The sequence below is a fragment of the Rissa tridactyla genome, chromosome 3 (genome assembly GCF_028500815.1).
Source record: "Rissa tridactyla isolate bRisTri1 chromosome 3, bRisTri1.patW.cur.20221130, whole genome shotgun sequence".
Lineage (NCBI taxonomy): Eukaryota > Metazoa > Chordata > Aves > Charadriiformes > Laridae > Rissa > Rissa tridactyla.
In genome coordinates, this window is record NC_071468.1 from 104,863,500 (window position 1) to 104,890,354 (window position 26,855).

The window sequence follows — 26,855 nt, forward strand, 5'->3', positions numbered from 1 at the left end:
TTTGATATCTGAACAAAAATGTGTATACATTGGGGGATGGGGAGTATTTAGGATCACCAGATTTGTTTTATAATGTTGACGCTGATGAAGGACAGCTTGATGTCTTCACATTGATCAAGTGGAAAAGTATTTTTCAGTACTGCAGCTCAGGAGGACTGTCAAGGTGTGTATGTTCTACAGTTAGTCACTGATACCACCTTTGCTACACTTCAATTTATGGATGTTTTTTGGAGAAGACAAGACTTTCTTGCCCAGGATTTGCATGTGCATTGTTTTGCTTCTCAATGAAGGGGAAAGTGATAGTGCGTCTATGTTGTGTGGAGACAAAGAGGAGTTGTGTGTGTGCACTGGGTATTGTCATAGTTTTCAGGCTGTAGTCTCAATCTCGCTTATATGTAATAAATATGAGGAATAGCTAGAACAGGGTCATATTCTAACTTACGTAATAAGTAAAAACGTACTTTAATAAAAATTGTTTAAAGGAGATAACAGACCTTCTTCAAGCCTCATTTTTGTCCAGATCATGTCTTCTGTAACACCATGCAGTAAGTGCTTACTAAGAATATTAGGTTTTGTAGAACGTATGACACTGAACTAATCAGACCTTGGATTGCATCTGGCATCAGTCCCTCTCTGCCTGTGCTCTTCTGTAAAGACCTCTTTCTGGGGGTGAACTCTTTTCTTCCATTTGGAGAAGTCATAGCTGGATGTTTCCAAGGGATAATTTTGTGCAAAAGATCAGAGTCTTGGTCAAATTGGGCTTACATGAGCGTTGTCTGGGGGAGGCTGCAAGATGTTCTAGCTGACCTCTGGGCTTGGGTCCTCTCTTTGCTCTGAGTCCTGCCCTGTGGGAACGCAGCCGTAAGTTACCAAGGCTTTCTGAGTTGCAGGGAAGCATTTCATGGGAAAGATGAAATTTCTGTGTAAGACTGTGAAACTGTACAGGGTGCTGGCGCTCAGGTGCTGGCAGTGAGGGCTGCAGGGCAGCCTCTGTGAGGAGAGGCTGGGGCTGCGCGGTGCTGGACGCAGATGGTTCCAGCCAGCTCCAACCAACCGACAGTGGTGGCACTTCTATGATAATATGTTTAAGGAAGGAGAGAACACTCCTGAGAGAGGAAGGAACTAAAAGGAGTGACCAGCAACAGTGGAACACTAGCCTCAGAGGAGGAGGAGGTGCTCTGTGGTTGAGCAGATGTTCCTGAAGGACTGCAGCCCATGGAAAACCTCCACTGCTGTAGGTGAAGAGTGAGAAGGAAGGAGCAGCAGAGAGAAACCATTACAGACTGACTGAACAGCCACTGCCTTGCACTGCTTGTTGCCCCACTGAAGGGACTGAGTGTAACCTGTAGCAACAGTAACCGGGGAGAAGTTTGGGGTGAATGTGAGCCAAGGAAAAAAGGATTTTTTCCTGAGTGTTTTAGTGTTTGCTTCTTTTTATTTTGTTTCTGTTTCCCAATATCTGAGTCAGTAAATAAATATTTCAAGTAATTGGCAGTAAATGAAGTTATTTTTCCCAAGTGGAGTCTGTTTTGCCCACAGCAGTAGTTGGTAAGTGATCTCCCTGTCTTTGACCCATGGGCTCTCTCATTCCTGTTCTTCTCGTTTTTTCCCCACCCCACCCTCGTCCTGCCAAGGGGGCAGTGAGCGAGCATCTGGGGGGAGTTCGGCTGCTAGCAAGGGTCAACCCACCACAGAAGCTGGAAGTGAATCAGTCCCTGCCCAGGGTTTAATCAGTCTTACCAGCAAGCAAAGGACCAAGACTTATACAAACATGTTCTGGCAATGTCTGTACTTGAGGTGTACCCAAGCATGCCTTCTGTTCAGGTGATCTAGAAGCCATGCTAGCGTTACGTACCACCATTCTGAGCTGCAGGTAAGGGAAAGTTTAAGGATACTGAAAAATAGCATTAAAACAAAATATACTGTGTCTACCCGAGAGGATGACAGACTGGTCAGTTGGCAATTTCACGTGGCTAAGGTGAGATGGAAGCTTTACCCTCATCTCTCTCTTAAAAGGTCTGATAACAGAATAGCAAGAGATAACGTAGCTAGCCAAGCTACTGACTTACTTCCAGGTGTAACCTTGGTAACAGCGTAGTTTAGATGCACTTCCCTATTTTGTGCACAAGGTTGATTTACATGCAGAGGAGCTCTTTGGGTCGGGAATATTGTGGAGAAGAACATGAATAGGAGACAACTCTATTCAAAATATTTATTCAGTTTTCTTAGTTTGCCTGTAAGAGTAATGTTTGTTCTTATTTTGGTTTTGTAAACATCCTTTAGAGGCATTGGTTGGTTTTTCTTCCATAAAACAAAACTTCAGAAATGGGATTCATGACTTCTAACTCTAGTAGAAAGAAGAGCATTCTTGAATATCTCCAGTATCTGATTACTTTCGTTAGTCAAAAAACTCTTTTTATGTCACATTTTTATAAGCTTAGCCATTTGCTTTTACATAGTAAAAGTTGTTGCTGTTCTTCTTTGTGAGACAGGTGTTGTAGATAGTCCCCCAAATTCTGTCATGCATAACTGTTTTTTTCCTGGGAAATTAATATCCCAATATATCTACTCCTTTTTATGATTAAAGGGTTTGAGTTAGTTAGGACTGTTGCAAATTGAATTTAATGTTTTCATGGTCATCTTTGTTTTACAAAACCTAAATATAAAGGGGAAAAAAGGGAAAACTTGAAATTGTTCAGAGGGGAGTAGCTCAAGAATCATTTATACATTTAAAACTATCATCAATTGGCACTTCATCGTTAATCAGCCTGGGTACGGGAAAAAAATAATTGATGCAAGTACTGACAGTTCAGTGATTTACTATCATCTTCATAGAAAGGATCTGTTGAAGAATTACTCCAAAATGCTATTTAGTGGCTCTTTTTCCCAAATCACATAATTACTCTTCCTTTTTTTGTATTAATTATTTCTTTTCCGTTATTATCCTTTAAAGTAAGCATCATCAATATCAGGATGAAATTTTTTGACTTGTTCAAGAAAAAACAATAACTTTCTAATGTGTTCTCAAAACAGAATTATTACATCCTGATGGTGAAAACAAATGTGATGCAGCATTTCAAAACGGCCTTGAATATTCCAAAATGTACTTTATCATAGATATCTAAGATGATTGGTCATGATGAACTCTTTAAAGTGTGTTATCTGAAACACATCAGTGTGTAGTTAAATTACTTATTTACATACAATGTATATAGCTAAATTTCATAGTAGAAACATAGATCCCTAAAAAGAATTATTTCTGTCAGACACAGCTGCATTTTAAATGTTTAGGTATGAGTCCAAGCATAGGTGCAGCTTGGTAATAGACTCGGATCATCTGGGGTCGTCTAGCAAGTTTGTGGTGTAAGGAGGATAAATGTGTCTACCCGCCAAAGATTTTTTTTACTGTATATTATTTTAACAGTTCCGTCCATGTGTTTTAAAGGGGCAAATTGCCCCCGAGAAGGGAAGGATAATTCTGTGTCTCTGCTGGCTTATGGAGCTGGCTTGAGTCTAAAAAGATCACGCAGAACCATCTAAAATTACATTGCAGCCTCTGGAGACAGCCTGAACATCCTGGCCTTCTGGAAGGACTTTTGTCTCCCTGTAGTTGAACTCTACTGTTGTCACTACTGAGCAAAAAAATACAGTCTGCTGTTTGAACTGGTTTCGTTTGACTGGAGCAAAGATGGGTCTCTGTCATTCCTACAGAGTTACTTCTTGTCTGGTGAACAAATGAAAAGTTTATACTGCTAGTCTTGCACATATTTTTAAATAACTTTTAAAGGGGAAAGAAATCCTACAAAAACAGTCTACTGCCATCATCGCAAATAGCTTCCTATACAGCAAAATAGTTGGGAAGCTGGCCCTTGGCACTCTTTCTCCCCCAGAAAGAAGCAGAGAAAGGATGACGCGATGAGCCGTCTTGGGCAGGCACTGCTGTGAGTTAGTCAAGTGTGGCTTCAAACTCCCTTTATCTTTGCGCCCTTCAGAACAGCGTAAGCTGTGTTTAAGAGGTCTGCAAATGGACAAACCACAGTTCAGTGATTCTTTTCCTGTTGCTTCTATCACTTCGTAGTCAGCTTGTATCTCTCCATCCATCCAACCTTATATGAAACAGTTTCTAAAGAAATAGCGTCTGCTCATGTGTAATGGGGAAAAATGTGTAGAGTGTCTCTAAAGAATCACTGTAAGTGGAAGCTTCTTCTGAAGTTAGGGCAGAAGAGTTGTCTGACTGAAGGGAGAAAACAAAAGGGTTTCTGGTGGAAAGAACTAACCTGTGGCGTATTTGTTTATTTGTAGCTGCTACAGAATTTGGTGCAATTTTGTTGTCATAGGATAATTTCAGTGTTCCACACCTGACTCTCTCTCACTTTGTTTTCTTCTGTAAGGATTTTTGAGACCACTTTCTATCATTGCTGTAGTTGGGAAAATGTTTGAGAAAATCTATACTGAGATCAATAGCCAGACACTTTGTTTTTTCTGTTTTGTAGGCAGTGACAATACAATTCTGTCTCCAAGGAGAATGTACACAGTGAATCTTCCTCCGGAGGGTTATGTTGCAGTTACTCCAGATGCTGTTAGTATTTCAGTTTCTGAAGACTCCGACGGTAGTGCTGACTCAACAGGTAAGCCTGTACGGTTGTTACTGTGATGAATTTTTCTCAAAACAAACTTCTTAGGAACTCTTTGTCATGTAGGTCCAAACTGCAACAATTAAATATTTAAACTGTTGCTGCCAGTGGGTGTCACTCTTTTGCAACATAAGCAAAATGAAGATGTACATCCCTATGGGTTCATTTCCATTTTTAGAGTTGGAAGACCAGATTCAACATTTGGTTACCTCCATACAGTGTCACTGATCTTACTAAAGTTATGTAAAGTGTTGTCACGTTAAAAGGACTGTAGTTTCGATATTTGTCTTCAGCTCCTCCCACTCAAGTGCCACGTGTATATTCATATTATGCCTGCTTACAGTCATATCATTTTTAAAAGTAAATGTTAGATTTAGATAAAGCTATTTTAATAAGTCTTACTCCCAGTGTTCTGAGGAATTGGGTGAAGACTTAACGACCTTTAAAATTTACCTCTCCCAATTAGAACAGATCTTCACCTAATTGGAGTTGATGGGGGGAGATACCAATCCTTTAGCATTGAGAGGCTTTCTGATGAGAAACTGTGGCCAGGTAACTTCAGAACCAATATTTAGTGTTGTCAAAGGATACAAGAGAAGCAGCACAGGATCCATAAAGAAGTGGGCTCTAAGTTGACCTCACTTAAAAACATGGTCTTCTGAATGACATTGCCAGAATTAAATTGATTCTGTCTGCCTTAGAAAGTAAGTCGTAAGCTTAGATAAGACAAATTAATTTAGTTTTTTCAAGTGCTATGTTCCTGTGGGTGTATGTTTGTCCAAAACTGGGTATCATTGTCATTTGCTGCTAGGGGCAGTCTACAGCAAATAAAATACCCAGGTGAGCCTGCTGAAGTAAAACGCTTGATAAGCAGTATTTATTAAAGTACTATGTCTATTTCAGCCTGGAGACTGCCTAAATGTACAGAAAACCCGAGATACAACCTGCAGATACAGGAAGGCAAATGCTCCTTGCTTTTGAAAAGAGCACACACAGGGGTGAATTTTCCGCTTGGAAATTGGGTCCGCTCTCTATTCTGAGTTCAATTCAGAATATGAATCCGCATAAAACTCAAAGTAGCCCAAGTGACTGAAGCAAAGTACAGCATAACTGGTGGCACATCAAGAATGTTCTTTCTTGGTGTGAAATGGTTTAAAGGTGTTATTTGGATTGGGGAAGAAGTAACTTTATCAGAGGAGTATAGCAGTAGATCTTGATACTGTTGGGATTATGGGTAGGAAGGTGTCCTAATACATAGCTTCCAGGTGTTGGTTTTCCTTTTATTTTATATAGGTTTCATGTTCAGACTCCAGACTGTTCCTAGACAATCCTTAAATTTCAGTTACATAGTTCTCTTTGGACACTTATTTGATTTCAGTTTCACAACATGTCAGCTTCAAGCTGCTCATTCTGATATTGAAGCACCCTTTATCTCCCACCATACTATATAATATCTGTTTATTCTTTGATGTCATCTCATCTCCTTTCAGATGTTAGAGGGATGCTCCCCTTCTTTATTTTGCTAATAAGGCTAAATGAAGTCTCATAATACTTTGTAGGTAAATAGACCAATAACAGTTTTATAAAGGGCCTTAAGTGACTTTTAAACCAAACATTAGAATGCAGGCCTCTGAACACTATTGCAACTGAGATATAGGCTTATTAAGGTACCACCCCAGAACTTTTTTGCCAAATTTACCTTCTGTTTAAAATCTATGAATAAATATGTGGTGCATATGTTGATACACTGCATAGCAGTAAAGTAGAACAGAATTTAGGATTGTGTTGTATTGTCCCTTTTTGGGATCGTAGAAATATTTGTCTGGTTTCACAATGGATAGATTATTGAACAATGGCTTTACTTGTTCATTTTTTAGATTTAATCTTTTCCTCTAGTATTTCAAAACAAACGTACTCGACCATGATAGCAGTGAGGTAGTGTTCTGGTGTTGCTTAGTGACAGTATTGACTGTTGGATGGTGATCTGTTTTAGTTGATCCTAGTCTCAGTGTTCAGAAAGGTTAGGTTTTGGACTTCAGACACTTTTTTAACACTTAAGAAACGCATCTGGAATTTTGGGAGACTTATTTTTGGATTGGTTTGTTACTTGACTTTACAGTTTATCTGGAATTAAGAAAAATTAAGTTTTAAGTGATCTTTGGAGGTTTTTAATCTATGTTCTCTTTGCAAGGTAGGTTTGACTATAAATGTCATTCTTGTCAGGTATTTGCCTAATTTGCTCTTAAAAACCTCCCTGTAGGGAGATTTTGTTCTTAGATGCTCTTTTCAGTTTGCTCTAGTGTTTCACTACCCGTTAATGCTAGATCGTTCTTACTGCAGTTTAAGGCCCTTATTTGTTCTGTCTGAATGTGGATTGCAGAATTACCGATCTGTGCTAATCCTGCAAGGTGGAGCGACGTGGTTTAACTTTACTCGTGTATGTCTTTTATAGTATTTAATTTAAGCGTATACATAAAATCTATTGCAGGATGGAGGCTGTGTTTTAAGGCAGTGCTCAAAATACAAAAGGAACAGATTAGACAATCGCACCATGGATTACTTAGTTTGCTCACATAGATTTAGTTGTATATCCCTTATTTAGATCTTTTTTTTTTTTTGAAAGGATAAAGGAAAGCTCCAATTACAGCCTTTTGGAAAAAAAAGGAAGCGTGCAATGCATGTCTGTATGTATGAACATTCTATATATATAAATCTGTTTTGCTTATCAGTGTCTCAGGTAGTCCCAAAGAACCAGCTCCATAAGGTAGAAATGCACATCGAGTGTTTGCATCGTTTTATTCCTAATGCTATCTATATGGTATATTTTGGAGGGTAACCAGACTATCTTCTGCTGTGTTTCCTAAAAAATTGAACACATTGTGTATATGCTGCCTTGCTAGCCTTTTCTAGTCTTTGGACCTAGAAGTAAGGGAAGAAAATTCTGTGGAAATTCAAACAAACAGAAAACTGACTCAGAAAATAATTTCTTTGTTTATCAAACCTGTCTCATGAAAATAATTTGACCATATCTTGGGATTAAAATTTTTCAGTTGTATCAGTGTGATTTGTTATGTCTCTTCAATAAGTTAGGAAAACCAAATCTATGTCAATCTGAATTAATATGACATGATTATCAAGAGGAATAGATATGCCATGGCTGATGCTTTATTGCATTAAATTCATCTGTGAAAGAATTAAATATTCAGTCACTAAAATATGAATTTAAGACATCAGCTGGTTTTGAGGAGTTATTTCAAAGTTGAAGTTAATTACAATAATAAATTAAAATAATTTCTTGTCAGCTCTAAAATATCTTTCGGTTTGTCCATTGCTATTCTTCTTTAAATGTAGCTACATTATGGTCAATACTGTCAGAATGATGTGAATCTTGTCCAGAATGGCTTCTGAAGAAGGTGGGGGGCGGGGGGACGGGGGACACCAAAGCGGGTTTGTGGGAATATTTCAGTATGTCTTTCTCCATCTGTCTCTGCATGTTGTTGTTAGCACTTCGAACAACTTTTCAAATACTTTTCTCTGTTGCGTCAAATAAATTGTGACCAGTTATGCCCTTAACGTTACGGAGTCACTTTATGATGCATGCGTAAATGACTAATGGCATTGGGATTTAAAGTTTTGTGAAGCATCTTGGCTTCCTTGTGTAATTCTCTTGTACGTTTCCCAGTGGTGAGGGGAATAAGCTGCTCTTTCAGGTTTGTTTTCTTCATGTAAGCAGGTGATTCAGGAACCTGTAGTAATGAGAAGAAAAATCTAAGACTGCCTTGTCTTTCAAGAAAATAATGAAAATTAAATTCATCCAACATTCTTAGAATAATAAGTTAGACTTAGCTGTCTAATTTTAAAAAACTTCCTTGACTGTTTTGGAGGACTTGAGTTACTATGATGGTTTGATCACTTCAGCCTTCTGTTGACTGAGTTGAGTAACAAGATTCAGACAGTTAAGGGAGGAAATAATGCAGAGAATTTCTGTTGGTTTTCGTATGATTTTCATATTGACTTTGGTCCATGTTAATGCGTTGCTAATTTTCTTTTAGCAAAAGACTTTATACTTTTCACAAGGATATCAAAATGTGTAATGTTTTAAGCTGCAGATTTAAGCTACAGATAAGTTATCATCCATCAAATTCTGGTCATAAACTCAAAATCCTCATAGCTTAAAGCTCTTAAATCAGCTCAAAATTAATTTATTTTTATTATCTATTTATTGAGAAGTATTTCTTCAGGACTAGTGACTTGAGAGATACACCATCATGTTTAAAAGGGTGTTCTACATGAAAGAAGAACTCAGAAAACTTTAATTGTGTGTTCCTTAACTTACTAGGAAGCAGTAGCTTAGTTTTGATTTCGTTTGGATTTTAGTTTCATAAGATGAAATTAAATTGTGCAGTTCTTGTTTCTTATTTTAAGATAGGTGAAACAGTAGGAAATCCTGTATCTTGCATTAAAATATGAATGCTAAAAATGTAACCTTATTCCTTCTAAAAGATAAACTGTTTGATTTTATTTCTCTAGCAATGTTTCTTCTTGGATACTCCAATTTAAGTTATGATAAAAGAATATAACATTTTTTTATTATTTGTGCACAAAACAGCATGCTGGATTATAACGTCTCTCTGAAGTGCTTTAATATTAAATCCATATTTTTATGTAGAGTCCCAGAGTGGTATTTGGTGTTTCTTAGACTCATGGCAGAGCAAATTCCTGACCCAGAGACTGGAAAATAAAAAGACTGTGCACGTAGGAGTTCAGGAATATGCAGTAGTTGAGGGCACCTGGAAGAACAGATTAAGAGAATTCAAAGAAAAGTATTTGTAGGGTATTTTTTTCATTTTTAGTTTCATAACCCATTGGTTTTGTTCTTGTCAAGTCTCACTCATTTTTCCTTCATACTTTTGAACCGCAGTATTCATCTGATAATATCCTGTTGTTACTACCTAGATAACAACATACCCAGTTCTGGTGAAACCCTTTATATAGACAAAAGAAGCAAGACCTAACTGTGCTTTATTCTACCTCCTAATAGGTATATCATGAGTTTTAGCTAGGAGGAAGAGTTCAGTCTGGACGCTCCATTCCCATGCTGAGAAGTAGTCAAGTTAGAGAAATAGAAGCAAGCAGCTCTTTTTTTTTTTTTTTTTTTTTTTTTTTTTTCTTCCAACCTTTTGGTAGCTGACAAGGCTGAAATAATGTGGAAGGTGGTACTTCCGTGGGACACTGCCTCACCAAGTTAAATTTGCTTGTTGGCCTGAGGCGGTGCGATTGTACGTGATAGACGTATACAAGTTAGTTGTTAACGTAGCTGGCCTTTGGACTTTCGCTTTTTTTCATTTGTTCCTGTCAGAAAGGGCAATGCTGAAAAGAATTGCTACTGCTGCAGCAAGAGGCTCAAACTGAGGGAATGAATTTAGAGATCTCTGGCATTTACATACAAGTAAATCAAGTTACTCAAATGAGATGCATCCCAGGAAATTATTAGCTATGTCAGTGGAGGATAGTGACATTGTGGAGGGGTCCTTAGCAGACCTCTTGAAAACTACTGCATTTCTTGAGTTTGGTTTTGCCGGCAAAAATGTTTGGACTTGCTGATCAGCAAAAGATAAATTTGGTAAAGGCATAATCCGGTAGTCTCTGATCTGTCTGTAGTGTCTTGATTCACTTAAGGTATAAGGCAGCCATTTTAGGAAGACTTAATAATGCTTAAGCCTGTGTTTGTTGTTAAGGGGGTGCTAGTATGAATCATGTGTTGACTACTTAGGTTCTTGGCAGGTGGTTGGGAATGTGATACATTACAGAACTGATATACTCAGCACACCAAGCGAACAATGTTTTAAGCAGCTGAGGCTGGCAGCAAACCTTTTTCACTGGTAGCTAGCACAAATTGTGAAACCCAAGTGTTATGAACCTTTCTGTAGCCTTCAAACCAGAGGGATCATTAGAGCATGTAATTTAATCTTCTGTACCTGTTAGAGAGGTCTTACCCCATATTGAGCTCAGCAGTTTGTGTTTCAAAAAAAAAAAAAAAAACAATGGACGAAAGATGTTACAGAGGCTCCACTACTTTCTGGTAGTTTGTTCTAATAGTTAATTGGCTTCACTCTCTATTTAAAATTAAAAAAAAAGACAGTTTGAAAATTGCTTTTTTCTGCCTTCCTCCATTTGAGTAAAGAGCTTTTATTAAGCAGTATTTTCTTCCCACAAAGCAGAACCGTAATCAAGTCTCCATCAATCTTTTTGGTTAGATAAACAGGTTTCACTTCTGTATTTACTTGAATTCTCAAGTCACTTTTGTATCTCTTTCATGTATCTCCCTTTTCACACATCCTTTTAAGAATATAAACTCCTGTACTGCCTGTAGTATTTGTGGTTTCAACAAGGCCAAGTGCTGAAATAAAATAGGCTTTGTATTTCTACCCGCTGCTTTGGGGGGTTTTTTGTGTGTCAAAAAATTGCACTACTGTTTTTCTGCCACAGCATTCCACCAAGAACTCCTGTTATTTGATACACTGATACCTTGATTATTGCCAAAAGTCAGTCTCTTGTAAAATGTTTTTCGAAAAACAACTGCACTTGACCATGTTAAAATTTGTGTGGTTTAGGGTCTGGGTTTTTTTGTTTGGTTAGGGGTTTGGAATTTTTTTAGAACTAGGTCACCAAGTATTGCTTATGTATAATTTCCTTATTCTCATTGCTTTTTTTTATATCAACAGTAATTTTAATGTTAATCACTGATGAAAAAGCCAAGTAGCTACAAGCTTCATGCCAGTCCGTGCAGAACTGGGCTTTTTCAAATTGATAGTTGGTTGGGTTTTTTAAGTCGTCTCAAACCATATCTCAAAATCTCAATGCTATGAGTTCATAGGCTGTATGTATTGCAAGAAAAGGGTATCCAAAGCTGTAAGTACTTTTATTTCCCCTATATATTAATATAGCACACATCCAATTGTTTTACTGAATCTGGTGTCTGAGAGAAAGAGCTATGAAAAAAACAACCCTGTGAATCAGGGTGTCTTGTAGTATGTTCTGTCAGCTGCTCCTAGATTGGCTGTCCTGAGGCTTGTGGCACCTTCTCGTGTTCTGAATATTTAAAGCTTTTAACAGGACAAATTGAGGGAACTGGGGCAATTTGGGCGTGAGGATTCTGCATTTGCAAACAAAAAGTAATAAAATTCTTTTCATCCAGTTTTATTCCATTAAAAAAAAAAATTGAACAACCAACCTATTAAAGGATGCTTACAGATAAAAATCATATCTAATTTAGGACTTGATTAAGTACACCCAGATAATGAAAGATGCTAAATAATCATCTCCAAATAATGAGATGCTAAAGTACAGCTCTCAACTTAGTATTATAGTCAGTGTTTTGCAACACAGATCCACCAAATCTTATTTCAAATTATAGTATTAATAAGTGAATATGATTGATATGCAGATGTCTGAATTTTTCTAACAACTTGATGAAAAAAAAAAAAAGAGAGAGATTTCCTGTCCTGCCTTCAGCTAATGCTAAAACTATTGCTGTAAGGTTTGTTTTTCTCTCCTCCTTTTGTCAGACTTGTTAGCACGGGTCTTTCCTCTTCTAGAAAGGACAGTATGGACTTGCAGGTTGAAAACTTATTTGTCAAAGAGTTATTATTTTAAAAGTGGTTTTCAATAATTCAGCAAGGAAGAAGCAGTGGTTATATTTTGTATTTCTAATGGTCAGGATAAGTCTTTTTTAATTTATATTCATTAAGTCCCCTATTTAATTTTGGATGTTCTGGTTTTAATTCTCTGCTAGTTTGGATGTCACTGTTTATTGTAAAAACAATATCTTTGTTTGTGATAAAATTATAGGTGATAGCATTCTGTAATTTAGCTCTGTCCTTGCAGAAATTAATGTATGGCTCCCAGTTTGTCAATGGCAGATTTTCCTGAGCTCCCAATGGCTTCAGGCATTCTCATGTGTGTGCCATCCTCAGAAAGCAAGCTGTAGCAACAATGACACCTCTGTTAAGGCTGTTAATATAAGCCTTTCCATAATGTTGCTGGTGTTTATAGATTAATCAATAACTTGGAAGCAGAGATGTCTGTGAGGTTAAGCAACTTTCTCCTCTACAGCCAGTTTCTTCTTCAGCTTAAGTGTACTTGACATTTTGGAAGCAGTTACAGCGAAAGATGCCACAAACAAGTAGAGATGTTGGACAGCTATAGCTGAAGAATTCTATACTTCCAATGTTTTCTCCTTGAATATCCTTTCTGCAGACCTTGTATTTGTTGATAGATGCAATGACAGTCCTAGTAGAGAAAATCACCACAGTTCTTTTCCTGAAATTGAATAAGATTAAATAAACATTTTTATTTTCAGATTTCAGATAAAGTATTTAATTATTTGTTATCTCAGGCTTAATTTAAAAAAATAAATAAATCTAGATCCAGTAGTGCTCATATTTACATTGGCACTGTTATCAGTTCACTTACATCACTGGAATTAAACTGCAAGGTTAAGAAGGACCTATATCAACTTCTCTAATTTAATATTGTTTTGGAAGAATTTTAAATCCTGTTCTATCTGAACAGGAAAAGTTTTCTTAAAGTGACGCCTGATTTAAGAGTAGTCCGGAATTCTAGTCATGTGTTTAACTCCTGTTGTATTGACTTCCAAGGAATTAAATGGATGCCTAAAAGGAGACCCTTGCTGATGGACCATGCTGCAAAAGCTATCTGACTAGTGTGATCACTTCTTTTTGGAAGTCTTTCTTTAGTGTACTATATGTGATAGAGATTCTAAAGATTTTGAGGTTGGTGTAGCTTGAGCAGTCACTTAAAGAAAACATGTCCAGACTACCAGTGTCCTGTAGCAGTACTACAAGCAATTTCAGTGATCTGTCAAGCAGCCAGATGGAGTGGAGTAATCACTTCTCTTGATTTCGCAACAAACGAGTCTGAACCTCCTGAAGGTGAGTGTAAAATTCACCAAGAAATTCACTGCTGCCCACTGAGGATTTTTAAACACAAGATTGGGCTATCAATTTCAACTGTAAATATGAATCACTAGTTTAGAGTTTATATACAATGTAGAAACCAGGAATTTCTAACTACACTGTCTGTAACTATTTACATTTTCTAAATGCCAATACATCCACAAGCATATGGGATTGTTACAGAACTCATGCATCATGGTGTAGATTAAGAGTTGTTTAATGTCACTGAAGTCTTCAGTAGTTCTTGTGTGATAGTTACTAACATTAAGACATTGGTAGACACCCCATTTAAAAAAAAACCACCAAAACCAAAAACCAAACACACACACACACACACACACACAAAAAACTCTGGAAAATGAATTCTGCTACATGTTCTTAGTCCAAATTTGTGTGTGGTGTTAGGAAAGGCTGTAAATACTGAAAATGTATTGAGGAAAAAATAAAGATTGTAGTGATGATAATACACTGTTAATGGTTTACTTCAGCCAGTTGCATGTTAATGATTTATTAGAGATCTTTGATTTCTATTTCTATAACTGTAAATAAATACACTTACAGATGCTATAAGTCTTAGTTAACTTTCTGCATGCTTTTGAAAAAGCTTTGAATACTTGAATAACAAAAATATACCTTTGAAATGAGATCTCGTTCCTATGTGTTTCTGTAGTACGGAAAACAATGTACCCCTAATCCTGGTACGTCTTTACAGTTTAACAAAGCAAGGAGAGCACTCGACTGGAACCCAGCGGGCAAATGTGTGCTTAAGCAGAGTATGAACCCACCAACAAGTGCATTTTTAATGAGTCATGTTTACTCTGGCCATTACCTTCACTTTCTGTGGTGGTTCTTGTCCTTCATCTTTTTGTTTCTCGTTCCTTCATGATACAATCAGCATCTTAAACTGAATGTCCTCTTGTTTACATGTCCGTAAGTCTGAAAGTAATTCAATTAAAGTAGGTTTCACTAGTCAGATGGCAATATGTGAAGCAGGAGGAGAGGGAATTATGGCCTTTATCTCTCTTTTTTTTTTTTTTTTTTTTTTTTTTTGCTTTTTGTTTTATTTTAAATTACAGTGATGACAAGCATTTTGGTTGAGCATCCCCTCCTCTAATAGATGAGGCTCACAGAATGAAGAGGTACTGTGGCCTTGTATTTTGTCTTCTTTCCTGACTGCATTTCTTCAGCTTTCCGTATCGTTTTTCTGTTCTTGCCCCCCACCCGCTGAGTCACTTCTCCCCTCTCAGCTGGAGTGTGCTCCCCCTTTCTGCCTCTTGCAGCTGTGTTGCAGGCTTCCTGTCATCATAGTGATAGTAAGCAACTGATGAGAAAGGAAAAGAAATAGAGAACAGCACCAACAACCACCTTAGATCCCAGCAAAAGCCAGGGCTGTTGTAATTGCTGCCTCACTTGAGCAGACACCCAGCACTCACTTGAGCAGACACCCAGCACTTTGGAAATCTGACACTGCTTGACTACTTTCACTTTCTTATTTCATAGCAAAAACATAATCAAGACATAAGCTTTTGTACTTCAAACGTCATGGAGCAGCAGGGTAAAGTCAATAGGGTGCTGGATTAAGGGGAAAGGCATGTTGGTGAATTTACAGCTTGATCTCTGGCTGCTGAAGTGCTTCATCATTCTGTATCTCAGTTCCTCCCCTGTAAATGCAGGAGATTTGATTGTTTTGTAGATCTTGGAGAGGTTTTTGATCACTATTAATACACATGATACTTTCATTTTGGCTATCAGTTGTATAGTTGGTTGCATGTAAAATTATAACCTCCGTTTCTCTATTGCCTATGAACCTGCTAGTATTGAACCAAAGTAACATGTTGCTGTCTGACATGTCAAGACCCAAATATCCACTGACAGACAACACACTTGTGAATACTAAGCATGAGAAAGTGACCCTGGCTCATCCTCTCAGTGTTCGGGCTCATGTTGCTCTTTCTCTCTAGTGAGACTTGTTTCAATGCAGTATTTTCAATTCTCACATTCAAAAAAAAATAGGGAGTGGGGAAGAAGAAAGCCGTTTGAATATGTGATTTCTATTGTTATATATTACCCTGCTGTTTAAATGCTCTGGACGCTCTAAAAACAGAGTAGAAAGCTCGTTTCTAGCATGAAGGGGCTTACAATTGGTATGGCTGAGTGGGCAAGGGAAACGAAGATAGCAGGAAAAAGAATGTGTGAGTACTAGTAACCATGTCTTTTTTTTTTTTTTTTTCTTAAACAGTTTTATGTAAGTGTTTTGGATAACATACAGAAAATGCTGCTGTCTCATGTTGGAAGTCAGAATCAGGCCTACCCAATGATTTCATTTTATTGTTATTCTGTTACAGCAGCTGCTTTAATTTATGGCAGTTTGCAGGCTCACAGCCACATGTTGATATGGCTTCCATTAGACACTCTCCATTCAGTCTCCACTTGGGAAATTTCTTGATCTCATATCCTTTGCCTTTAGTTACTGCCCTCTGCAAAATTTACAGGTAGCAGTCTTTTAAACTACTGAACAACCCTCTGTACAACTGTAACCTGTGCCCAGGAAGCTTTGAAAAGCGTTCCTCCATCCATCTCCCTTTCCCAATACTTTTGTTAAATAATTTTGTTTGCTGGTTTCATGCTGTCTTCCTTCTATTTTATCCCTGCAAGTGGAAATTGATTCATAATTGGAGTATGCCCTGCTAGTAATTTGTACTCTGTCAGAGTCTTCCGTAGAGTAGACTAATGGAGAGGAAGGAAGTCCCTTACTTTACTGTAGAATCACAATTGCTCAGTATTACAGGATTTGCATTGCACATGCCATGCATCAGCCTCACTCACCCTCTCTTCCTAGCAATCTCTGGAGGGCTAAAAAAATGGAAGTTACATTGATACAGCAAAAGACAGAAATACTGGCGCACACAAATTTATTGCTGTAATCTAGCCAAAATACACTACAGGCAACCTTCGTGCATTCCAAGGATCCCCAGTTGCTTTGAACAGCATGTTCTGGTTGACCAAATATACTGCATTTTTTCTTACTGCTACCAAAGTTGTGTATTCCTTTGCTGCATCTGTGTACTATTAGTTTCATTTCCTGGCTGCTTTGGCAGTACACAGCTACACGAGTAGGCATTAGGGCAAATATGCAGGCTCTCCTGATAAAGAGCAAATCACTTCAACAGCTGCATCTCTCATTCACAGTACAAGATGATTTGTATCCAGCTGATGATGCTCCACCTCACAAACTCCTCTGCATGACATATGAGTGTTCTCAGACTCTCAGACGATATAACCAGCACAGCTGTACTGACGTGAATGAATCTGATAGTTTATAGTAGCTGAGCCCCTAGCTCTATATGGTTGTAGTGGGGAACATGACCTTCACTGACCTGTGGACCACTGTGGACCAGTGCTATCTGACACTTTCCTCCTTTTTGTGATGCAGATATTTTAAACAATAGTCTTGAGCTTCCAGTCTTGGCCTAGCTGGTCTAATGACAGGTGAAGTTTTGTGTAAATTCGTACCTGTTCTGCCTGACTTTATACTTTTCCGTAAGAATTGAGTTACCTTACTTTCATAGAGCTATTTACGTCTGTGTGGGTTGATGATATTTGGCAAGAACTTCCATATATCTCACCCTACTAACTATCTCTCTGCATCTTGCTGCTGAGGGAGTAGGAGAGGGCTCAGAACCAGTTTTACGGAACTATTTTTGGTTTGTTAGGCTGATGATACCAGTTTTTCACCAATCTAATTTAATAAATGTGAATGAAAGGTTTCTTAAGCTGCTTTTTTACAAGGGATTATTTAAAAGCTGAATTCATAAACGTTAGGAACACTGAGAGAATGCAACATAAGCCTAATCCACTGGTAGACCCAACTTTAGTTGGGACCTAAAGTCCCAACTGCTAGAGACAGATTCTGCCAATTCAAGTCTTTTCAGTACATTAGTCTCAGTGGGTGATATGGTGGTGGGATTTTTGGAACCAGGACCACAGTGTTGATACCTGAACTGGATATCAGCATCCTTGCACAGCTAGCCACAAAAATAAATTTATTTTGTTGCTTTCTTTTCACTGGAAAATAACAACTATGTTGTCACAATGCCCGATATAATATTGGATACTTTGCTTTGTTAGCTTGAATAATAGACAAACTAGATGCAAAAATCTTAAGTATAATGGAGCTGGCTGGACCTCAGGAAAAAAAGGAAAGCTTTTCCATTCTCTGGAAAAAGGGATTGGCAACTTATGAGGATTATCAAGATATAACAAAGCTATGTAGGGGGAAAATTAGAAGGGCCAAAGCTCAATCAGAACTCAGCTTGGCCACTGCAGTTAAAGACAATAAGAAGAGTTTCTACCAGTATATCAATAGAAAAAGGAAGACTAGGGAAAATGTAGGCCCACTGATGAATGAGACGGGTGCCCTAGTGGTGGAAGACACAGAGAAGGCAGAGCTACTGAATGCCTTCTTTTCTTCCGTCTTCACTGCTAAAGCTGCCTCTCACAAATCCCATACCCTGGAGGCAAGGGGGAAGGTCTGGAGAGAGGAAGATTTTCCTTCAGTTGAGGAGGACTGGGTCAGAGACTACTTGGCCAATCTGGACATTCGTAAGTCCATGGGCCCTGATGGGATGCACCCGCGAGTGCTGAGAGAGCTGCCAGATGTTATTGCTAGACCACTCTCCATCATCTTTGAAAGGTCATGGGGAACAGGAGAGGTGCCTGAGGACTGGAGGAAGGCTGACATCACTCCAATCTTTAAGAAAGGCAAGAAGGAGGAGCCAGGGAACTACAGACCAGTTAGTCTCACCTCTGTCCCTGGGAAGGTAATGGAACGACTCATTCTGGATGTCATCTCCAAACACGTTGAGGAACAGGAAGTCATTGGAAGTGGTCAACATGGATTTACCAAGGGTAAATCATGCCTGACCAATCTGATAGCTTTCTATGATGTTATAATGGATTGGCTGGATGAGGGGAGAGCCGTAAATGTCATCTGTAATGGTTGCAATGCCTTAAAGAGAACATACAGTAAAATAGAAACATCCTTAGTACACGATGAGCTTAATTCCTTTCATGCTTCTGTCTTACATGCAACTTAGGTACTTTCTCATCTGGCTGGCTTGGGTTTGCAGTGTGTTCACAGACCATTCCGTTCCGTTTACATTTTTACTATGTGCTCAACTCCATTAGTATATCAGCATTTCTTGAGTATTTACGAATGGAAACATCTTTTCTCAATCTGGACAAATAAGTAGCTCTATCTGGGTTTTTTTGGTCACTGTCTCTCTAAAGATGAGAAGTTAATACCTTTTATTACATGTGTCTTTTTTTTTTTTATAGAATGCTTTGTTATCCTGATTATAAAATGAAGTGTAAGATAAGATTTCCAAAAATGAAAAAGGCATGTAGTTGATAGGAAATGATTTGCTGTGAAACTTTATGAAAAGTGACTATCATTAAATATAGGGAATATATCTGTAGTTACTCGACTAGTATTCTACAGAAAGCAGCAAATAAAGTGAAAACATCTCAAGTAGTTCTTACTACTAAAGTGTAGCACCTATTCTTTCCAGCCTTCATTCAGGATACTAAAAAGCCTTAGCTCTTTTATACTTAACTAATTTAGGTTAGTTTTCCATTAGCTTTGAAGTCCTTTATTTTTCCATTTTCAATCTTGGCAATTCCCTTTTGTCTCTGTATTTCTGTCCATCATCTATACTGATGCTGACACAGTAAGCCCAAACATCTTTGTGTGCTGTTTTAATAAACAATTGTGTTTGGGTTTAAAGAGAAATAGCTGAATTAAGTGTGCACCTTTGTTGAGAGTCGTTCCCCAGAGAGCTTGAACTCAACGCTCAGATCAATGCGCTTTTCAACTCACAAGCTATGTAAAATAGTAAAGACTCTACTGTGGAAGCCCAAACATATAAAGACATGAGCAAAAGTATGTGTATAGGAATGTGGTTGAAATTGAGACAGTGTTGATAGATCGGTAGAGAGAGGCAGGAAGTGCTGCCGCCTCCAGGGCTGCTCTGCAGGTCTATGACATTTCACACCCTGAACTGCTGCAATAGAACAGATTTGTGCAAGGACCTGATTTTATTCCACCTCTTCACTGAAGCATATCAGAATGCCCTACTAAACTGCTGGTATAATTAGAAGAGTGAGGCATCTAACAAGTGATGAAAATAAAGTCTAGCTAGGGTCAGACTAACGATTTGGAGGAGCCTGTCTCTTTTTATGTGACCACAGAAAGGGGAGTGAATATTATGGTAGCTTATACTTCGCAGTTAAATACCTTAGCTGAACTGTAGTGTTTTTACTGAAAAGAACATAGCGTCCATCCTTCCTGTTCTTCTGCCAGGGAAAAGAATTGATTGATTTTATTATTTTTTTTTGTTCAATACTTCTTTATTTGGTATATAGGTGAACCCTGTAGAGAAGAGAAATGTTAATTTGTGCTCTTTACAGCTCTGTAAGAAATGGAAATACATAGACTTAGGATACACTGGAAGACACAAAGTAATAAAACAGTGATAAAGCTCTTCCACTTTCATCTCAGGAGCCAGGTTTATTCTTGTCCTTTTTTGCCAGCTTTTCTCCTCCTGCAAAATATGCCAGATTTTCTTGGCATCTCCATTGTAGCACTTGCCAATGGAAATCTCACATTTATCTCCATTACTCTTGGGCTTTTTGTGTTTATTTTGGTCTCTTTTTTTTTTTCTTTTTTTTTTTTTTTCTTCCTTCTCACACATGTTTCCTGATGCCCCTTTTGGGGTTTCTGCTCTTCAGTGATTCCTTATGTTTGCCTACGATTGTTTTAAGGCATATAGGCGCCTGGTGAAGTAAGTACTCGTAGCCAGTTCTGAAATGCTGCTCAGCTGAACTTCGTTACCATAATCTTAAATACAGTATTGATGGGTGGACTGCTTAATGCTAAGTATTTCACGGCTTTGGATTGAGATTTTTTTTCTCTGAAAGGGAAGAAGAATATATCAAGGAATAATGAAAGATTATGAAATACAATATGCAGTCTTTCCTTACTTCATATGTATTACACACATGTATGTATCTGTGTTTCTAATTTCGAGCAGATTGTAAGATATTTTAGTGATTGCATGGAATTTAGATGTATAAGTAATCTCAGAAATTACTTTTCCCAAGAAAAAAATTCTGTTACAGTGTTTTCTTTGACACATATTAGAAATTGTAATGGTATACAGCATCCACTAATATTCATAAATGTTTGCATTTGAAAATAAACATCAAACTTTTAGTGCAAAACCATATCTGTATGAATAGAGAACGTCAACAGAATCTGGATGGTGTAAAACTTCTGCACATATGCAGAAAAATATTGAAGTAAAAATGCAATGGTTAAATTACTTGAATGTGTTCTCTAGTGATCATCTACAGTGCTTTTCCTTTTCACTCGCTCTCTGGCGTTTTTGTTTTATTAGATACATTCTTGGTTAAATATGTATGTTAAAGTGAAATGCCTCTAGCAGTTATATTACAAGCTGTATGAACTTTCATTGTGCATTATATATCTGTTAGTTCAAATGTATTTACAAGGTTTTTATACTTCCCTTTTTTATACCTTCTCTTTTAATGGCAGTAATTCCATATGCTTAAACTTGCTTGGAGTGAAATGCTTATTTTAAAAGCCGAGTAAATGGAAAGCCCTGAATTATTTTAAGCAGTTTCTAGTCTATTTTCTGGTGAACTTCTGCCAGCTTTTTGTGTCACCATACTTGTTAGAAAAGTGGAAGTTCTCTCTACCTGCCACAGTATAAGGTAATGGCAGAAGCGAATCTTGTGCAAAGTGCTGGTGAGCATATATCTCTTTCAGAGGATGAATGAGTAGTAAAATTTAGGCTGCCGTCTCCCTTGGTGTTGGTCAGCCAGAGAAGCAGCCAACACCACAGGGCCAGGCACCTGCTATCTCCATCCAGATGGCTGCTGTTCCCAGTGTTCTGGTCCGTATCTCCAGAGAATCTGAAGCCATTGCTGTGGTATGTTGGTCGTGTCACTTTCTGCCATATTTTTGTGGACTCTTTAGTATTCCAGAGTGAAAAAAGTCCTGTGAATGCAGGAACTGACTCCCAAAGTCAAACTGACAACTCTTTGAGAAGACAGAAATCTGTAGTGTGTGGCCTCTTACCCAGCTTGAGTAAAGATAGTTTTTACGAAGGGAGCAGGAGGGGGACTTAGCAACCATTGCTTGTGGCAATTTCAAACTCAGCATTCCAGTGAAACCTTAAGAAACTTGATTTTGCTAATGAGATGTGCAGGTAGCTTGTAACCTTATTACAGATTTCTTGGACTTTATTTTTGGTCTAATTAAGTTAATTTTGTTGAGTTTCTGCCCTGCTTTCTCTTTGCTGTTCATCAGTGTATAAGAAAATGACCCTCTTTCTCATGGTTCATTTTGCATCTCTTTTAATTGTCCTTTGGAAAGAACTGAAACAGAGCTGAGCTATGTATAAAACCCTGTATCTTTAGGACCTGTATAAAACATAGGTTTGGAGTTTTTGTTTTGGTTTGGTTGTGTTTTGTTTTTTTGGGTTTTGTTTGTTTTTTTTTAAAAGCACTTTTTCATAAACAGCTATCCAGGAGTCTTTGTATAAAGAGATAAAACCTTACTTTACAAGAAAGCAATTTTGATCTCCTGTATCCCTGCAGAAAATATTCAGGTTGATACATATGTGATAATTTTTCATGTGCTTAATGAGTTGCATGTGATACAGCCATGAAAGTAATGGTAGTATAGTGTAAAAGCACTTGGATGGTTTGTACAGATAGGAACAGCAGCAGTCGTGTAAGATATATATAATTATTACAGAAGCACGCAGATCTTCTTAAATTTATGATACCTACTTAGCCAGCCTGCATTGTCTAATCATCTGTAAAAATTTGTGTGTTCTCAAGGTGAAAAAGAAAAGGCCAAAAGAAGATGTAGTCTTTGACTCCAGCAAAACATTTGCATTTGCAATGAGATCTTTTTTTCTCACCAGACTTGCATTTCTTAATTAATTAAAGTTAAGGAAACTGTTACTACTTAAACAAATTGAAAAACTGTTCTCAGACCTATGTTCCTTGCATCTAAATCCAACATCTTCACTTTATGCAATTGGCTTAAAAATGTAGGGGATAATGTTGTAACTGGAGCCTACAAGCAGGCTCCCTTTTGTTCTAGACAAGTAAAATGAAGAAACAGTTTTGACATTTTCTTGTCTAAACAAAATTCTGTGGGGGACATGTCATCGGGCTCTGACTATAAAAATAAAATATTCCTTTAGTGTCAGAAAACGTTCTGTGGTGTAGTAGCTATCTTGGGAAAAAACAGATGTGGCTTGGCTACTCTGAGTATTGGTGGAAGCAATTTCTGCAGCTTAAGCATAGGAGGCCTGAACACCTCTTTGACAACAAGCATAAGTCAGGTGAAAGAGACCAGAAGCAAAGTCTTTGTAAAGGGGGAAAAAAAGTTATATCACTTAATCAGTTTCCAGCTTTTGAAAAGATTCAGATTAAAGCATAGCAGAAATCCAATGCAGAGGATATGCTATATCAAGTAATGTGATTGTGTAACCTTGTCACTACCCCAAAAGAGCACTGATGGACTTCAAGCTGAATATCTTACTGAAGTTATGCTAAAGGTTTGACAAAGTTCTGAGTATGTCCTTATTGGAATGATGTGGAGATACTCCAGTTCCAGAAATGGGGAACAGTCTGTTTTACACTCTAAACTGGAAAGAATAATGGCAAATTACAAGCGTAAAGGGAAGCAACAATTGTGCACCCCATGTCAAATTACTTCTAGGTGGAACCAACCTAGGAAGACAAAAAGGGGAGTTTTGAGGGGTGGGGTTTTTTGTATGCACTTGTAAAAGTTTCTCATCTATAATCTGATGATGTAATTAGATCTCTTCATAAAAAATTTATCAAGTAGATTTTAGTGATAAATGGTAGCAACGTTAGAGGCATTGCACAAATACTGGCAGCATGATAAAAGGAACTTCTATTGACTAACTGAGAAGGCAACCTCAGAACTGTAATGGCAGGAGCATAAAAAGATGACCAGAACAGTTCTGCTCAGTTGTGGTTTTTTTTGCTGTCCCAATCCTGTGTCAGCCTTTGTGGTATGTGTTATTAATTACTAATAAAAGGTCAGGAAGAGCAAAGCAAAGTCTGAAGAGATTGAAGGAAAGGTGAAATATGTTGTGCTGCCCAGCTCCATCACGGTTAAACCATCACTCCGTTACACCTTTGTTTCCTTTTTTCGGATTGGAAGAGTTCAGTTTAAAATTAAGACAGAGGAAAGGTGTTTTTCTTTGGAGCTCTGTCCTCCCTAAGTCAAAAAAGTCTTCAAAACTAACTGCTTAGTCAATGGCATGTGTACTTACAGTATCCAGAGTACAGCTCGAGATGCTTACAACAAATCTTAGTCTGATCCCAAGCTATATTCAGTCACGTAGTAGTACAACAGCCTGTTATGTCAGAGATGCCAAATGACTTGTGTCACAATTTCTTTGCCCAAATCTGTTGTCTACGCTGTGCAAGATGTACAAAGGAAACATCATTAAGCATCAGAGAGGGACTTATTAGACCTGGATTTAGTCTTCCTCTTCTCTCACAGATTTCTTACCCATTACTGTGTATTTCATTGAGGGAGAACATCCTGCCTAGAAGTCAGCATATAGGTTATAGTTAAATGCTTGTGGCAGGATAAGTTCTCTTTGGGAGAATCCTTTTATTCCTTCCCTAAAGCAGTGGCATTTTATGCCAACAGGGGGATTTACCTAATAGTAGTATACATCAGCCAGTTCACAAAGGCATGCAAGAGATTCAGTTAATAATGAACATCTAAGTGCATGTATAGATATATAAAAAAAGGGAAAGAAAAATTATGCGTATCCATAGCATATTGTGTGTAGTCTGTGACTTGTAGCTATTGATACCTAAAGTTCTATGAAGTGGAATAGAAAAATTAAATTTTCAGTTTGCAGAGGTGTCAGGCAGTGTACCAAGTAAAGAAAAAGAGCAATAGCATCGCCACTCATCTGGATTGGGGGTGCAGCGTGTGCTGGAAAAAACTGTGTACTGCAAGCAGATGACAGATTTTAAAATTTGTATGAAATACAATGTCAAGTCTAGACAGTTGAACGCATTCCCCTTTATCATAGCAAGATTATTTGACAGATCATGTCATATAACTGAAGAACAGTAAGAAAGTCTCTCTTATTTTCAAGTGAAGATACTGTGCTTCAGTGAGATGCAGAGCAACTCCTGTTCTTCAACAAATTAAATGGGAACTAAAAAGACCTTGACACTTTACTAAGCTGAGCAGACGAGTCATTGTGCTCACATTGCCATTTTAAGTGCTTTGCTTTTGGATAGCAGCACAAGAAGTCCTGGAAATTATAAAGATTGGGTGACCCATGTTATCCCAGTAACGTTTTGCTATGCTTAGATCTAGGTGATCTAATAGGATAAAGCAGATGATATACAGTGGGATCAATCCGTATGAAAATAGAGTATGTGTAGTACATGATCTCTTGTTGAAAGCGTTTGCAAAAATTATTTCAGTCATTTCCCAAACATTTATTTGTGTTGCAGATGGTATCAATTGGGTGGGGTTTTTTTCAATTTATTATGAATAATTGCATGTTTATGTCATATATCATGTTTCATTCTTTGAGAAACAGTAGCTGCCCAGTAGAGAAGCCAGATGGAGCCCTTAGGAGATGAGGAGACATTTGCTGAGAAAGAATAACTTTCTAGAATGTAAAGGAAAAACAGGTTGTGGAGGAATGATGGTGGCAAAGGAATAAGCCCAATGTATAGCAGAGACAAATGTCTGCTAAGGACAGTGGAAACCCAGGCTTCAGACAGACTTTCCCTGGAGGCCCAAAGGAGACCGTGTAGGCGTTTCTGCAACACTGGAAGTCACTGATGTGCTGCACTGAGAGCAAGCCTAAGCAAAGAGGATTGATTTACCAGCATGCAGTAGGCAAGGTGGAGATAATTATGTATTGTTATTGTTTTTATTATTTATAATTACGTATTCTTTTGGTTTGGTATTCCTCATTTTGAGATTTGTCCCCAAAAAATCACCTGTTCTAATAACACCTAGCTTTCCTATTTTAGAACAGGTTTTCATAGAATAGTTTGGGTTGGAAGGCACCTTTAAAGCTCATCTAGTCCACCCCCCCTGCAACAAGCAGGGACATCTTCAACTAGATCAGGTTGCTCAGAGCCCCGTCCAACCTGACCTGGAATGTTTCCAGAGGTGGGGCACCTACCACCTCTCTGGGCAACCTGCGCCAGTGTTTCACTACCCTCACTGCAAAACGTTTCTTCCTTCTGTCTGGTGTAAATCTACCCTTTTTTATTTTAAAGCCATTACCCCTGTTTAAAGCAACAGGCCTTGCCAAAACGTAAGTCCCCGTCTTTCTTATAAGCTCCCTTAAAGTATTGTAAGGCTGCTATAAGTCTTCTCAAAGCCTTTTTTTCACCAGGCTGAACAACACCAGCTCTCTCAGCCTGTCCTCATAGGAGAGGCGCTCCAGCCCTCTGGTCATTTTTGTGGCCCTCCACTGGACTTGCTCCAACAGATCCATGTCTTTCCTGTGCTGAGGACTCCAGAGCTGGATGCAGTACTCCAGGTGGGGTCTCACCAGAGCAGAGCAGAGGGGCAGAATCCCCTCCCTTGACCTGCTGGCCACGCTTCTTTTGATGCATCCCAGTATATGGTTGGCCACCTGGGCTGCAAGCGCACATTGTGGGCTTGTGTCCAGCTTTTCATCCACCAATACCCCAAGTCCTTCTCAGCAGTGCAGTTCTCAAGCTCTTCATCCCCCGGCCTTTATTGCTGCTGGGGGTTGCTCTGACCCAGGGGCAGCACCCTGCACTTGGCCTTGCTGAACCTCATTAAGTTCACAAGGGACCACTTCTCAAGCTTGTCCAGGTCCCTCTGAATGGCATGCTGTCCCTCAGGCGTGTCAGCCACACCACTCAACTTGGTGTCACCTGCAAACTTGATGCGGGTGCTCTTGGTTACACTGTTTATGTCGTTGATGAAGATATTGAAAAGTATTGGTGCCAGTACGGAGCCCTGAGGGGGCACCACTCGTCACCAGCCTCCATCTGGACATTGAGCCGTTGACCACTACCCTCTTACTGTGACCATCCAACCAATTCCTCATCCACCAAACACTCCACGAATCAAATCCATATCTCTTCA

General features: G+C 38.4%; 1 protein-coding gene across 4 annotated transcripts in view; it reads left to right on the top strand.

Annotated features, from left to right (window-relative positions):
* The window catches only part of ERICH1 (glutamate rich 1), a 97,399-nt gene that overhangs the window by 26,260 nt on the left and 44,284 nt on the right, over positions 1 to 26,855 (top strand). For all 4 annotated transcript variants that reach the window (XR_008465475.1, XR_008465474.1, XM_054195566.1 and 1 more), the window contains one exon: positions 4,494 to 4,628. Coding sequence is in view for 2 of the 4 variants with exons in the window: in XM_054195566.1 (XP_054051541.1) it covers positions 4,494 to 4,628 (135 nt within the window). In the remaining 2 variants the exon portion in view is untranslated. The remainder of the gene's footprint in view (positions 1 to 4,493; positions 4,629 to 26,855) is intronic.